The sequence below is a fragment of the Eptesicus fuscus genome, chromosome 15, assembly GCF_027574615.1.
Source record: "Eptesicus fuscus isolate TK198812 chromosome 15, DD_ASM_mEF_20220401, whole genome shotgun sequence".
NCBI lineage: Eukaryota > Metazoa > Chordata > Mammalia > Chiroptera > Vespertilionidae > Eptesicus > Eptesicus fuscus.
In genome coordinates, this window is record NC_072487.1 from 72,147,864 (window position 1) to 72,161,176 (window position 13,313).

The 13,313-nt window shown below is 41.9% G+C and overlaps 1 protein-coding gene across 2 annotated transcripts in view; it reads left to right on the top strand.

Moving 5' to 3' along the window:
* Positions 1-2,035: 2,035 nt before the first annotated feature.
* Positions 2,036-13,313, top strand: part of PBX3 (PBX homeobox 3) — a 187,547-nt gene continuing 176,269 nt past the window's right edge. For both annotated transcript variants that reach the window (XM_008155306.2, XM_028130866.2), the window contains exons 1-2: positions 2,036-2,449; positions 3,354-3,427. In XM_008155306.2, the coding sequence (XP_008153528.1) occupies positions 2,250-2,449; positions 3,354-3,427 (274 nt within the window). In that variant the 5' untranslated portion in view covers positions 2,036-2,249. The remainder of the gene's footprint in view (positions 2,450-3,353; positions 3,428-13,313) is intronic.

The following is a 13,313-nucleotide window of genomic DNA, read 5'->3' on the forward strand; positions in this document are numbered from 1 at the left end:
TACTGAGTTTGGGGAAGAAACAAGAAGAGTTTTCAGAACCGTCTAACCAGGGGACCCACTTAGGGTGAGCTCTATGAATCTCACCCAAAGTTTCCCCCTGACAGGGGAAACATGTTGAAGCCTTGATTCAGAAAATCAGGTTAAGAGAAAGCTCAAGTGTCCACAAGAGGTGAAGTCCAGATTTCCAAATAATGTGAGCTTTTAGTCATTTGTAAACAGGATGTAATGGAACAAGAGGTGTTAAACATACGAAAAGCTGTGGCTGGAATCACCAACATTAAATGATATGGTAGGTTGATAAGTGAAATCCAGTCTACCCCTAAATAAACATATTTTTGCAGCTTTGGTGTATCTGGAGGCAGCTAAAAGCAAACACTGCCAAAGGACTAGTACCTAGATTACAAGGAATTGCAAGATGTATAAAGGTGTTGTAAGGCTTAAATTAGTCCTGGATGTCAGGTCCCTTACCTCCGTACTTCTCTTGGTCCCATTTTCATATACTCCCCCCTCCTTTTTTTAAAATATATTTTATTGATTTTTTTACAGAGAGGAAGGGAGAGGGATAGAGAGTCAGAAACATAAATGAGAGAGAAACATCAATCAGCTGCCTCCTGCACATCTCCCACTGGGGATGTGCCTGCAACCAAGGTACATGCCCTTGACCCGAATGGAACCTGGGACCTTTCAGTCCACAGGCCCACGCTCTATCCACAGGGCCATATGCTCCCCTTTTAAGGGAAAGTGTAGTCAAATCCGCTCAATGTAGACTTCAAACATGCAGGACAGTGGCTGTACCCTTACCTGGTCACCTCTTGAGGGACAGCACAAGGCCAGAGCGCTGGCGCCAACTCCTAGCAGCGCCCTTTCGGTTACCATGGTGATCACAGGAGGGGCGGGGCCTCTAGCTCTTGCTTACCCGCCTGTGTCCATATTTCGAACGCTCCAATTGGGACAGCCCTTTCGTGCCTCTGTCCCGCCCCACTCGGCTCCGAGAGCGATGCGATTGGCCCGGGACAGGCGGCCAGGCACCGTGAGGGTACCACCTCCTGACGGGAAGAGCGGGAAAATGCACCTGGCGTTGTCCGAGGCGTGAAGCTCGCCGCGCTTTGGAGAAGCACATAGTTGGCTTTGGAGCGAGTTGCCTGGTGTCCCATACACAACTCATCGCACCCATGACTATTAACACTAGGTAGCAGGAGCCGCGGCGAAGTCACACTTGTGGTCCCAGGTGGGCCACTCAGGGGTGCGAGGGTGCGGGCAGGAGTCAAGATCCGGTGGCGTGCACCCGGTTGCTGGGGATCAGAGGCCAGAGGGGGCGGGCCGAACTCCGGGGGCGGGGCCAGCGGCGGCGGCGGGAGGCGCAGGGCCCAATTGAGCGCGCGCACCGCCCCCAGGGGCGGGGCGTGCACAGCGGTCCCCGCCCTCCCGCGCGCCCCCGCCCCTCCCCCCGAGCGCCGGGCCGCAGTGAGTGAGTGGCACAGGCAGCCTGTCAATCCCTCAGCCCGGCGGCCTTCGAGCCCGGTCCGCGGCGGCTGCTGGCAGGGTGCGTGGCTCCGGCAGTGGCGGCGGCGACTTCTCCCGCCCCATCAATCTGCTGTCCGCCCGGCGCGCGGCCCGCCGGGGCCCTCCACCGGGCTCCGCGCCCCCGCCGCGCCGGCCCGCCCGCTCCCAAACTTTACTCCTCCGCCCCCCTCGGCCCACCCGCCGGCCTCCTCCTCCGCCGCTGCCCGCCGCCGCCGCTCCCTCCCCCGGGGCCTCGGGGGCTCGGTTCCCGCACGGCCGAAGCGGTGGAGGAGGCGGCGGCGGCGGCCGAGGGAGGGGAGTGCGCAGGCTGGCGCGGGGGACGGCGGGCGTCCCGGCAACTCGGCCGGCGCTGAGGAGCAAGTTGAGCGGGGCCGCCCGGCGGGGTGCGCGGCGGCGAGGAGGCGGCGCGGCGGCCGCGTGAGGGCAGCGGGCGCCGCTGCCTCCGCCTCCGCCACCGCCGCGGAGCCCGGCGCTTCCGCCCGCCGCTTCTCCTCAGCCTCGGCGGCGGCGGAAGCCGGAGCCGGGAACCCGTCCGCACCGCCTCAGCCGCGGGCCCCGCCGGCCGGGCAGCCCCCTCCCCGCGCGGGCGGGGAGCGCGCGGCCGCCTCCCCCTCCCCCTCCCCCTCTTTCTTCTCCTCCCTCGTCGCCGCCGCCGCCGCCGCCGCCGCCGCCTCAGCCTTCGCCTCAGCCGCCGCCGCCGCCCGCTCCCGCCCGCGCGCGGCGGGATGGACGATCAATCCAGGATGCTGCAGACTCTGGCCGGGGTGAACCTGGCCGGCCACTCGGTGCAGGGGGGCATGGCCCTGCCGCCTCCCCCGCACGGCCACGAAGGGGCGGACGGCGACGGCAGGAAGCAGGACATCGGCGACATCCTCCACCAGATCATGACCATCACCGACCAGAGCTTGGACGAGGCGCAAGCAAAGTTGGTGTCGTCTCATTAAGCATCTTTTGTGTGTGCGCGGGAGCCAGGCCCGCGGCCGAGTCGCGGCCCGGGGCGGCGCCCGGGGCAGGGGCCTCAGCCCCGGGCAGGGAACTTTCTCCGAAAACCAGCAGCCCGCCCGGGCCTCGGGGGACTTGCTCGCGCCCCTGGACGCGGGCGGGAGTCAGCAAAGTTGCTCTCGGGGCTCGGGACGGACTTGGCGCCACGCGGCTGTCGTGGTTTTCTCCCCGCGCCGTCCGGCCTCCGGTAGCCCGGCCCCCTCGCGCGGATTCAAACCTCCCGCCTGGACCCCGTGCACGCCGCCCGGCGAGGGCTCCGGGCCGCGGCGGAGGGAAGTGCAACTTTCTCCTCGGGCCCGGGCCCGGCGCCGGCCTCCGCTTGGCCGCGGGACGACCTCGCCCGACGGGCGCGGGGCGATGGGTGTTTCCCTGACCGGGCCGGGTGCGGGCGGCCAAGTTCTCGGGGAAGGGAGGGCCGCCTCGCAAACTTTGCCGAGCTGTCACCGTCCGCTGGCCGTGGTCGGCCGCCCGCCCCGGCCCGGCTCCCTCGGTGGAGGGCGGACGCAGGAGCCCCTCCGCGCCGTCCCCTCCCGCGGGGTCGCCGCCTGCCCCGGTGTCGCGGCTCCCCGTGCGGGTTCGCGCCCTGCGGTCGCCCAGGCTGCTGCCTGCCGGGCAGACGGGTCGCGCCTCGTTCGGGCAGGCGCTGGAGCTGCCGGAGCTTGCCGGCTGTCGCTCACCAGTCAACTGGAGTTTCTGTTGACTTGCCAGGGTTCAAACGAGCTTTCCAAAATTGGGAGCCGGAATTAAAATCTTGGGTCTAACTTGTAGGCGCCATATTATTCCATAGGTGATGCTAATACCTTTGTGTTTTGCTGTTTGCTCTTTAGGAAACATGCCCTCAACTGTCACAGAATGAAACCCGCGCTCTTCAGCGTCCTGTGTGAGATCAAAGAGAAAACAGGTAAGGCGCTGCGCCCCGCCACGGGCCCGGAGACCCCCGAGGTGGGGTCGGAGCTACTCCTTCGACTCTCCAGTTGAGAGCTGCTGCTTTTGGGCACCGCCATCTTTGATCATTCTCTCCTTCCCACCTCCTGATCTTGAGGAAAAAATCTGCAATAAATCTGGAGTCGATTTCTCAGTCCCGTTCCTGGTGTAAAATGAAGTGTAGATGTGCACGGGGCTGGGTCGCAGTCCCCAGGCGGCCGCCCCTGGCTGCTGGCGGGGAGGGGGCCCGGAGCGCCAGCCGCCCTCTCCCGCTCCTTTTGCCTTGTTTGTGTGTCAGTTTTTAAAAGGAGCATCGGGAGACTGGATGCCAGGGACCGAGTCCCTGGGAGAAGCATCGCCCGAACTTTGTTATACTTGGACAGCCTTAAGCGTCAGCTCCTCAGATAGAAGAATAGATGCAATGGAACAGACTTCAGTGGCACGTTGGAATTAGTGTTTTAGTTGGGAAGACTACTCTTAAGAATCGAGAAAGGCTAATGATGCGTTTAAGCATATACAATGTATTTCACCTATTAATATTTCTAGTATGTTTTATGCTTGAAGTCATTTTGTGAATATGCTTAATATATTTTATCAAATAGAAAAAGGTCACAGAGGCAGGTGAAACCATTTTTGACGTGTTCAAGTCAGGGATTATATGAGAAGACAGTTTTTGCAGAAGTGCTGGAATGAAAACTACACGTGCATATTAGGTAAATTTCTGGCAATTCATTTCAGTTTAATTTTTTTCTTAAGGCTTTTTTTAAAATTGAAGATATTTTAGTCTTGAGGTGACAGTTATAACTCAAGTGAAATTATAGATTTAATCTAGATGTTTTAGTTAGTGTTTGATATTAGCTGCCCTGTTTATGGCAAACAAGTGCATTAAACAAGCTTTACTGTTTATTTTTATTTATGTTTTTGGTGTGTGTTGGCTATACCATATTATAAAGTTGCCATTATTTAAAAAAAATTTTTTTTATGTTTAGGCAAAGAAGAGAAAGTTAAAGTCCAGGATGTAACAATATCCAAGTGATGCTATTTAAAAGGTTAAGTGTGACTGCATTTAAATTGAGTGTACAAGTAATAGCACACTGCATATAATTGTTAGTGACCCTCCTTTTGAACAGATTTTCACTCTGCAATGCTATTCTGATCCTAAAAGTAGTCAAGAAAGGATGATGGGTTGTTGCTGTCTATTAAAATATATGCTAAAACCATAATTAATAGCAAATATTGACAGCCTTAACGAGTAGTTTTTTTCCTGCCTTTCATTCACTTAGTATTCATGATTTCCTAATGTTGAGTGATTCTTTTAAAGATATATTTTTCATTTTGTAAACCACCGACATGTTAAATTACTAACTTTTACCCTGTGTTGATTTTTTAGCCATCTTTAGAAAGCATTGTGATTTGAAATGGTAGATAATTTTTATCTGACTATAAAAGAAGACATTAAGTATGAAATCTTAAGGCTTCCTTAGTTTAGAAGTCTAAAAGTATGTAATTCTCAGTAAATTGTGTTGCTTAATGTCCAAGGATTTTCTTGCTATCAGGGCTCCACTTCAGTTTCTGCTGACAGCTAAGCACTGGGGTATTGACTATGTTGTGAATATTAAGATTGATTCCACTTTATACGGCATTATATTACTGGGGTGAGGGTATTGATATTTTCCCCTCACCCTCTTCTCATAATTTTTTTTTCTTTTCCCTTTTTAAAGTTTTGGCCTAGCCACCTTGAGAACCATACCCAGCAAACTGCTTTTCTTGTTTAGACATTTAGCAGCAGGCAGAATTCAATTAGGAAGCATAAGTCCTCTAGTTGCTTATTTGCACAAGACTAAGTTACACCATTCTGAAAGGAAAGTGTAGTCAACCTCATGTCAAAGGTGAGTTTCGAAAAAGAAACAAGTCTTTTCAGAGTCTGGCAGAAAAGCTGTGGTGTAGGGCTCTTGCTATTTAAAAAGCAAGAGGTAGCTGACAAAGGAAATTTTTGTGTTTGAAAATTGTTTCTGAGACTTATAGTGATAAATTGTAAATTAGATCCTCTTTTTGTGCTTTGGCCAAGGGATCCAAGTTTGTACGTTATCTCTTTTGTAAAAAGCTAACAGCCGACAGAGTCAAGACGGCTGTCTGGTTACAGGCATCTTCCTGCCAGCCTCTCTAAGCTCGAGAGGGATGGGATTTAAGTACCGAATGATTGATGGGGGTGAAGCTCTTTCTCTCCCCTCATTTCTCCCCTACTACCCATAGCTCCACCTCACTCTCCAAAACTAGTCTTAGAAGGAGACAGGGAAGCTGGACTCAGAATCCTTGGTTTGAAATAAAACAGCTGTGTAGACATGAGCCTCACCAAAGCAAAGAAAGCAGGGCAGCAAATTTCAGCCTCCCCCACCCCCGAATCGGTTCCCATAGTCATGGTTTGGAAACATTATGAACTTATAAGCATTGTAGAATAGATTGTATAATGGTTTTTTTCTTTAGATCATTTTATGTAATCTAATAATATAGTAGCCAAACATTAATTTTCTGTGATCTAGATAAAGTTTACCTAGTCATTTGTAATAGAAACTAGGGAGATTATGTGATGACTCTATTCTGTATAATGGGGGGCGGGGGGAGTAAAGGAGGTTGACTAGCGGGGAGTAGGGAGAGAAAACCATCACTTCAATGGATGATAATGTCATTTCAGTTGGGCTTCTTAGAAAATAAGACAATCATTTAAAAAAAAATTCCATATATTTGTAGATTTGCCAGTAGATTTTTAGGTTTCTGATCAGACAGTGAACATTTCCAGTTCTGATGCACATGAGGAATTTAGTTTGGAAAAATCTTTTTTCCCTCCTACTAAATATGGAAAGGTATTTTTTCCTTCTGACAGATAAATGGGTAATCTACCACAATTATATTATTTTCTTGTGCAGAGGTAGGGAAAGTATACTTTTACTATGAGATGTTTGCTTTTTCTAGAAAATGTATTTTTTTTTTTTTTTTGTAAAATTCATCATACAATTATTTTTGGGCAGAAAAGTCTGTCATTGTTAAATTATGGTACTTATGCATTTTGGAAGCAACTGAAAAGTTACAGGCTTTATAATCAAGATGTTTGCGCATTTTAAACTAAGCAACCAGTGAGATAAATATGTTAAGATTTGTCTTTTGGGTTTTTTTTTTAGCCATATTTTATCATCTATCTCCTATTAAACATCCCTGATGCTATGAGGGCTCCTCATCTACATACTTGTTTTGGGTACATTCCCTCACATCTTTTTGGTCACCTTCATCTTGATTGTTGAAGAACTTTCCTTTGTGAAAACATCCTCACAAATCTGCCTTCTTTCCAATGCCCTTAATTGTGACATTTCAAGTGAAGGAAATGGCTCTTTTTGAGGAAAAAAAAAAAAGTATTTAAAAATTTTTAATGAAAATCCAGCATTTTAGTATATAATCTCAATTATTGAAAAAATGTTGTATATTTTTAAAAAAAATCAACACAACCTTTTCCTTTTTTTAAATGGTAGGTTAAAATACTCCATGTTGATAGCTGCCAACCAAACTCTGATTTATTGCCACCACAAACCCTAAATAGCGTTCATTTACTAGTAATGTCTAATGGCATACATGATGGTTTGCCAGATTTGTGGCCTTTGTGAGGCTTATAAGCAGGACTGACTTGGGAAGATCATAAAACTTAATGAACTTCTCTACTGCAGGAGGTGTCCGCAGGGGAAGAGAAAGGCCTGCTTGGCTGGTTGGGCTGGTTGAAGTATTTTTTATGTTTAAGGAGAAGAAAATGACTATTAAAAATGCTTTACTTTGAAAGGAACCCTTCATAGAAAGAGTCATAAGAATTTTAGATATCCAAACTGTATCAAGAATGTAGCTTGTGAGTTTTTATATGAATTTAGATTATGATTTATATGATTAAACCTTTTATCTTTACTCCCATAAGTGTGACTAGCTTTCAGAGGGACAGGGCACTGTTCTCAGTCAACACCTCTATTTTAATTCTGTCCCTAAAGGTTTAGAGACTCATTGGAGTCTTCTTTTTCTGGTCTGTTTTCTTTTATTTATGCTTCAATATTAAAATGTTTATTTTTTTTTGTACAGTGCAATGTAATTCTTTAAATCCCAATGTTTAAAAACCAAGTATTCCATCAAGTGAAAAATTAACAGGAAAGGTGAAAATTGTTATATGTAAGTCTAAATGTTATTGTATATGTCATATACATTCTTTTCAGTTGCTTTTGCAATATTTCCAACATAATTATCATTATTTTCCCAAAGCTTTGAAAACAAATGCACTGTTCCATACACGATTAACTTTGCGTTTTAATGACTATTATGGACAGCTTCAAACAAAACATGTAGATAGAAGAGAAACTTGAATCCCCATGAACTCATCACCTACCATCAGCAGGAACACTTGGCTAATCTTGTTTTCTCTGTAACTCCCACCCTTTCACGATTATTTTGAAGCAAATTTTAGTGGACTGTTAATGTTTTAAATTTCCTTTCAGTTTTAGACATGGCTTGTTTAGATTGGATATATTAAATGATTAAGCAGGGGAAAATACAGAGTCAGTGTATCTTGGAACTATCACATACTGCTTTATCACAAATTTTTTCTTAGAGCAATTTCAGAATATTTTCTTAATTATTTTTTATATTTTTGTAAATTTGTATAACTTACTGAAGCTTTTTAAGGAGGTTTTGAGGGAAGATGCAAAAGATGTTTTTCTAACTTTCTTTATTCTTCCTCTCCCAGCCTCATAAGAGTATTTGTAGAAAACCTAGAAAAACCCCCACTACCATACTAGTTTAGAACGTCATGATCTAAAGTGTCAAGTAGGTAGCATCTTAAAAATATAGGCTGTCTTTCAACCCTTTCCCCCCAATAATACAGTGAACCCTCAAGTAATTATTTCATGCCTCAGTTTTAGTGAACTTCATTTTATTACAGATTTGTGTAGACTTTACTACGTTATTATATAAATTTACATAATTTTATTCCAAATCAGAAGTATATTACAGTAGCAAAGGAAGCCCTGACTTGCTCCAAAGAGCACACTGGTTTATCAGCTTTCATAAAATATATCTACATGTACCTTTTTCATACTAAGATCCTTTACTTTTTAATTAATTTCACTTGTACTTTTGGATTTAATTTTGTTACTTTTGTAAAAGGCTGCTTCCAAGACAGATTTAAGTTTAACGTCTAATTTGGATTACTTACATTTTGCTACTTTATGGTGGCATTGTATAAAATGAAGTTATATGAAGTACAGCTATAAAGAATTGAAATTGCATTTCATGAACCACACCCTAAATCAGTCATCACTTTATTTTTTATTCAGACCATTGAGGTATCTATCTATTCATAATAAATACTTAACACATCAGCACCAACACATCAAGTTAAATAAGGATTTTCAGACAATTTTTTCTCTATTTGTGTACATGTGAGCATCTTTAGATATTTATTATTTCTATTGACACTATGAGAATAATGTTTTATTTGTTTTCTCAGCAGGCTTGTGTTTTAGCCATTTATCAGTGTGATCAGCATGATTTAGGTAGTAACATACTAACAAAGCTTGCACACACCCCCTCCCATGTTGACCTTTTCAAGCATTTGCTCTACTTCAGTAGGCCATTTGAGTCTTTAAGTATGAACAGAGTAAATAATTTATATCACTATGTAGTAAATTGGTCAAAGTTTTTCAAACCTGGCTATCAGATTTTTTACAAAGTTATAGAATTTAAAGTGCTATTATAGCTAGATGATAGTGTTATATATAACAAATAAATTATAATCAATGCTTGAGTGAGCCACTGAAAAAATAAGCCTTTTTATGACTTCAGACACGGAACATATCTGAAAATAAATTAATCTTTAACACTTGAGTCTAATTATCCCCTTTGTAGGTAGAATAGTAACCAGAATCTCTTTATTATTTTTTTATGGACATATTCCATAAATACAATATTTGTAGTTTTAGATGGTAGCAGTAGTTTGCTTTGGTACTAAATTTGAGTATGTGTCTAGCAAAAAAATTGGTGTGACAGAATGTGTTAAATTGAATTGGCATAGCATTTTTTTTTTCATACTGACTATATAGGAGGATGGAAAACAATTAAAATTATGGATAAAAATAATTGTTAAAAACTATTTGTATTTGTTTTCTTCAAATTAAGTGTTTTAAAAATGTTAAGCTGTTTTGAACAATAACCTTTTTTGTGTAATCATTAATGGAGGAATTGGTATACATACATTGTAATCCTTTTAATGCTGATGATTCCTCCCAATGTTTAAACTATTTGGGAGACTCAACATATGTTATGACAAAATGATTTTTTGGTTTGTTTTGCTTTATGTGATCCATCAGTTTTCAAAGCATATTTCGTAGGCATCAGAGTCCAGCAGGTGGCTTTTTACATTAAAAAATTCATAAATTTTAAAATCTCATAAAATTTTATTTCAAATTCAAATTAACTAATTGAGAATGTCAACATTTCCACTCTCAATATTAACATTTATAATAGAACAAATGGTTGCATATAGAAACTATCTGCAACATAATCTAAATTAAGATTCTAAACAGGCATTACAGATGCTGGTAACTTTGGCAATTATCATTTTGTTTGGTGAACAGTAGTAAAACAGTGTGCGGTAGAAGTGTTTAGAGAGAGAGGATAAATAAATTGAACAGTTTTGCAATGCAAAGTGGTTTGTGGTGTTTTTGAGGATTTCTTGGCTCTCTCTTAACTGCTATTGTGAGCCTGGAGCAGATTTCCCCATTGCTAATGCCCTAGAAGTATTAATTCACTTTGATATGCTAATTAGAGGGCATTATGCAAGAAATGAGATTAAGTGGCAGCATGAAGCCATTTGCCTGTCAGTAAATTGAGAGCTTTAGCATCAGGAGGAGCTTTGTGGGTTTTTTTTTGTTTTGTTTTTTATTTTTTTAATTTTTTCTTGGTTTTGCATATAAATAAAATTGATTGAAAGGTCTAGAGAAGCTTCTAGAACATTGGTAGGTTTTTTTTTTTTTTCCCTCTCCTATGATTATTTAAACGTAAGGTTATAGAATTTTTCTGAATGTTAATTGACCTAATTGGAGATAGTAATATTAAGTTTTCATTGTGCTCTCTCTGTATGAAAGTATACTAAGAATTTTGTGTCATCTAGTCTTTTTTCCCCCTAAAGCCTAATTTCAGCAACATGGCTAGTAAACTGTTACCACTTCTTTCCAGAAGTGTAAATTTGCTTGTGTGCTTGTGCACCAGTGTCTTCTCTAACCTGAACTTTATAAGAATATATTATTCACTAGGGAATGAAGGAAGAAGTTGTTAAATTGGGCTTCAGGAAACTATATTAATGAGCATTAAGATTCGGACTTCAATACCTAAAAACTGAAACAATTAGAATTAAACTCTGCACTTTGCACAACCTGTGGAATTTACATTTCAGCCTATGTCTGTTGTGTAAGATTACCATATTATTTAATTTTCATGTTGAAGACAAGCTTAATACTTGATTCTGATTTTGAAGATTTTTGTGGTTTAAGCCAATGCCTTTGATTTTCTCTATAAATCAACTATGTGATTTTCTATATTTTGTGGAGATATGTATGAATGAGTACTGGGATAGGAGTGATGGCTGGGGAAGAGAACAGAACTTCTCTGTGCCTGTGGAAAACAATTAAGGTTTCCTTAAACATGGAACTTCTTCCAGTATAAACCACCAATAGAGGTAGAACTGCAAAACTTGGTCTAACTACAATCCGGTATGGTTAGATAGGCGTGAGTTTGGATAAAGCCTTCATCTTGAGGCATGGTTCTGGTATCTGAATTCCACCACTGTAGCTGTGACTCTAGACCCAATAAACCATAACTTCTCTTCAGAGCCATATGGATTATTTAGTTACCACAGCTGCCATGCATACAGGCTACCAAGGCTGGCACCTCCTCCCTGTGCATGTGTGGTGCCTGTTAATGTTAATGGGAGTTAGGAATGTGCACACAGAGAGGGGTATGAGAGTGTCTCCTGACACAGAAGTCCTGATTACATTTCTCATTGAGGAGGTCTTAGTGTATCTACACATTAGCTGCTCTTCTAAATTAAATACTTGGTTACTTTAAATTCTCATTTTTTTCTCAGACTCCCTGAACTAGTTAAATCAGTGAATCCTCATTAGTCTCTGATTACTTGTAAAATTTCATTTAAACCATATGAAGTTATTTTTGATTGAAATGGGAACAAAAAGCTTTTGAAATTGCATATTATTATTTTTTAAACAAAAAGTTTTCTACAGGCTTTCAGGTGTATTAAAAAACCTTGTAAATAGGAATTTATAGAGGACTTAGTGTGAGGGTCTCCTAAAATACTTGAGTGACATTTGATGGGGGGAAAGCAACTGCATTAAAAAAATATATATATGTGCATATTATTTAGAAAACTTGACTATTCAAGTGCCCTCAAGTGAGAAAGAATTGACTTAGATGGTCTCATAAGTTTTTTTCTTTTCTCCTCTCCCTTCTTAAAAAACAAAACAAAACAACAACAACAAAAAAACACCAGACCTAAGGACGAAGGTAGTTGGAATTCATAGTCAGATATATCATTTTCAACTTGGAATAGGAACTAGAACAGGAAATTGATTTTATATTTATTATGAAAGCAAGAACTCTGCCACCAACTGACAGCCATCCATGGTTTAGTTTTGAGATAATTGTTCACAGACATTATTTTGCAGTTGGCTCAGGTTATTTATAATGTTGATTGGGAGTACTGGTCCATTAAAAGGTATGTGTATAATGAATATCTTTAATTAAACCAAGTAATATCGGAATATTTTATTTTTCTTTTACATTGGATCTTGGGTCTAGGATTAACTGTCAGTACTGGTAAGAACAAGTAACAATAGATTGTGCAATGATTTCTCTGGCTTCATGGATGTATTTATTACCATTTTTGAACAAATTATACTAACATGAAAAGTTGTGTTTGAAATGATTGTGTGCTAGATAAGGCGATACATTACAGGAATGGTTGAGTTTATGGAGCTTTATGTAGAGGTTTTCTCAGAAATTATAGCACAGGGCTGTCACTATAAAAACCCAGTGATACAGTTGGTAATAACATACAGTGAAGATATTTTTAGATTTTCACTTGTTATTCAAATAAGAGAACCCTCCAGTTTTTCTCGTCATATTTCATTGTTGAATAAGTAAAGGAAAAAAGTGAAGGAAATGCTTTTAACTGTGTAGAGACTGTGGGTGTTTGACTTATTTGAATTTCTCTTGCTTACCACTTGTTAGAGCAGTGATGTGATATGATATTGAGGATATTCTTAGGGACTTATTGACTTTCTTGGTTCTTGACCTTTTGACTGTGATCACTATAGAAACAGAATGCCTTGGAAATGAAATGATGGACTCTATGAACATAAATTCTATTCTGTCAGTGTACTACATGAACTAATTTTGATTTACCTAAATTTATGACATTTTGTGTTCAATAAAGGAAATATTTCTTCCTTTCAGTATAATCAGTCTAATGTTACTATTTCTAACATTAAACCATTAAATTCTTTTTTGACTGATTATCATTATGACTTTTTAATTACATGGTTATGTCACTTAAACTTCTAATATTTTATAAAATGTTGGCTTGATAACTAATAGTGTTTTCTAGAACCAAACTATAATCAGTTAAAACTTAGTTGACTGTTGTTCAGTGAGTGAATTATTGTAGAAATACAAACTTTTTTCCAATTCTTACATTTTCCAAAATGTAAGAATTATGATGTGAAAAAAGGGTTAGTTTCATAAAGTTTTCCCTTTTGATTTTAAATGTT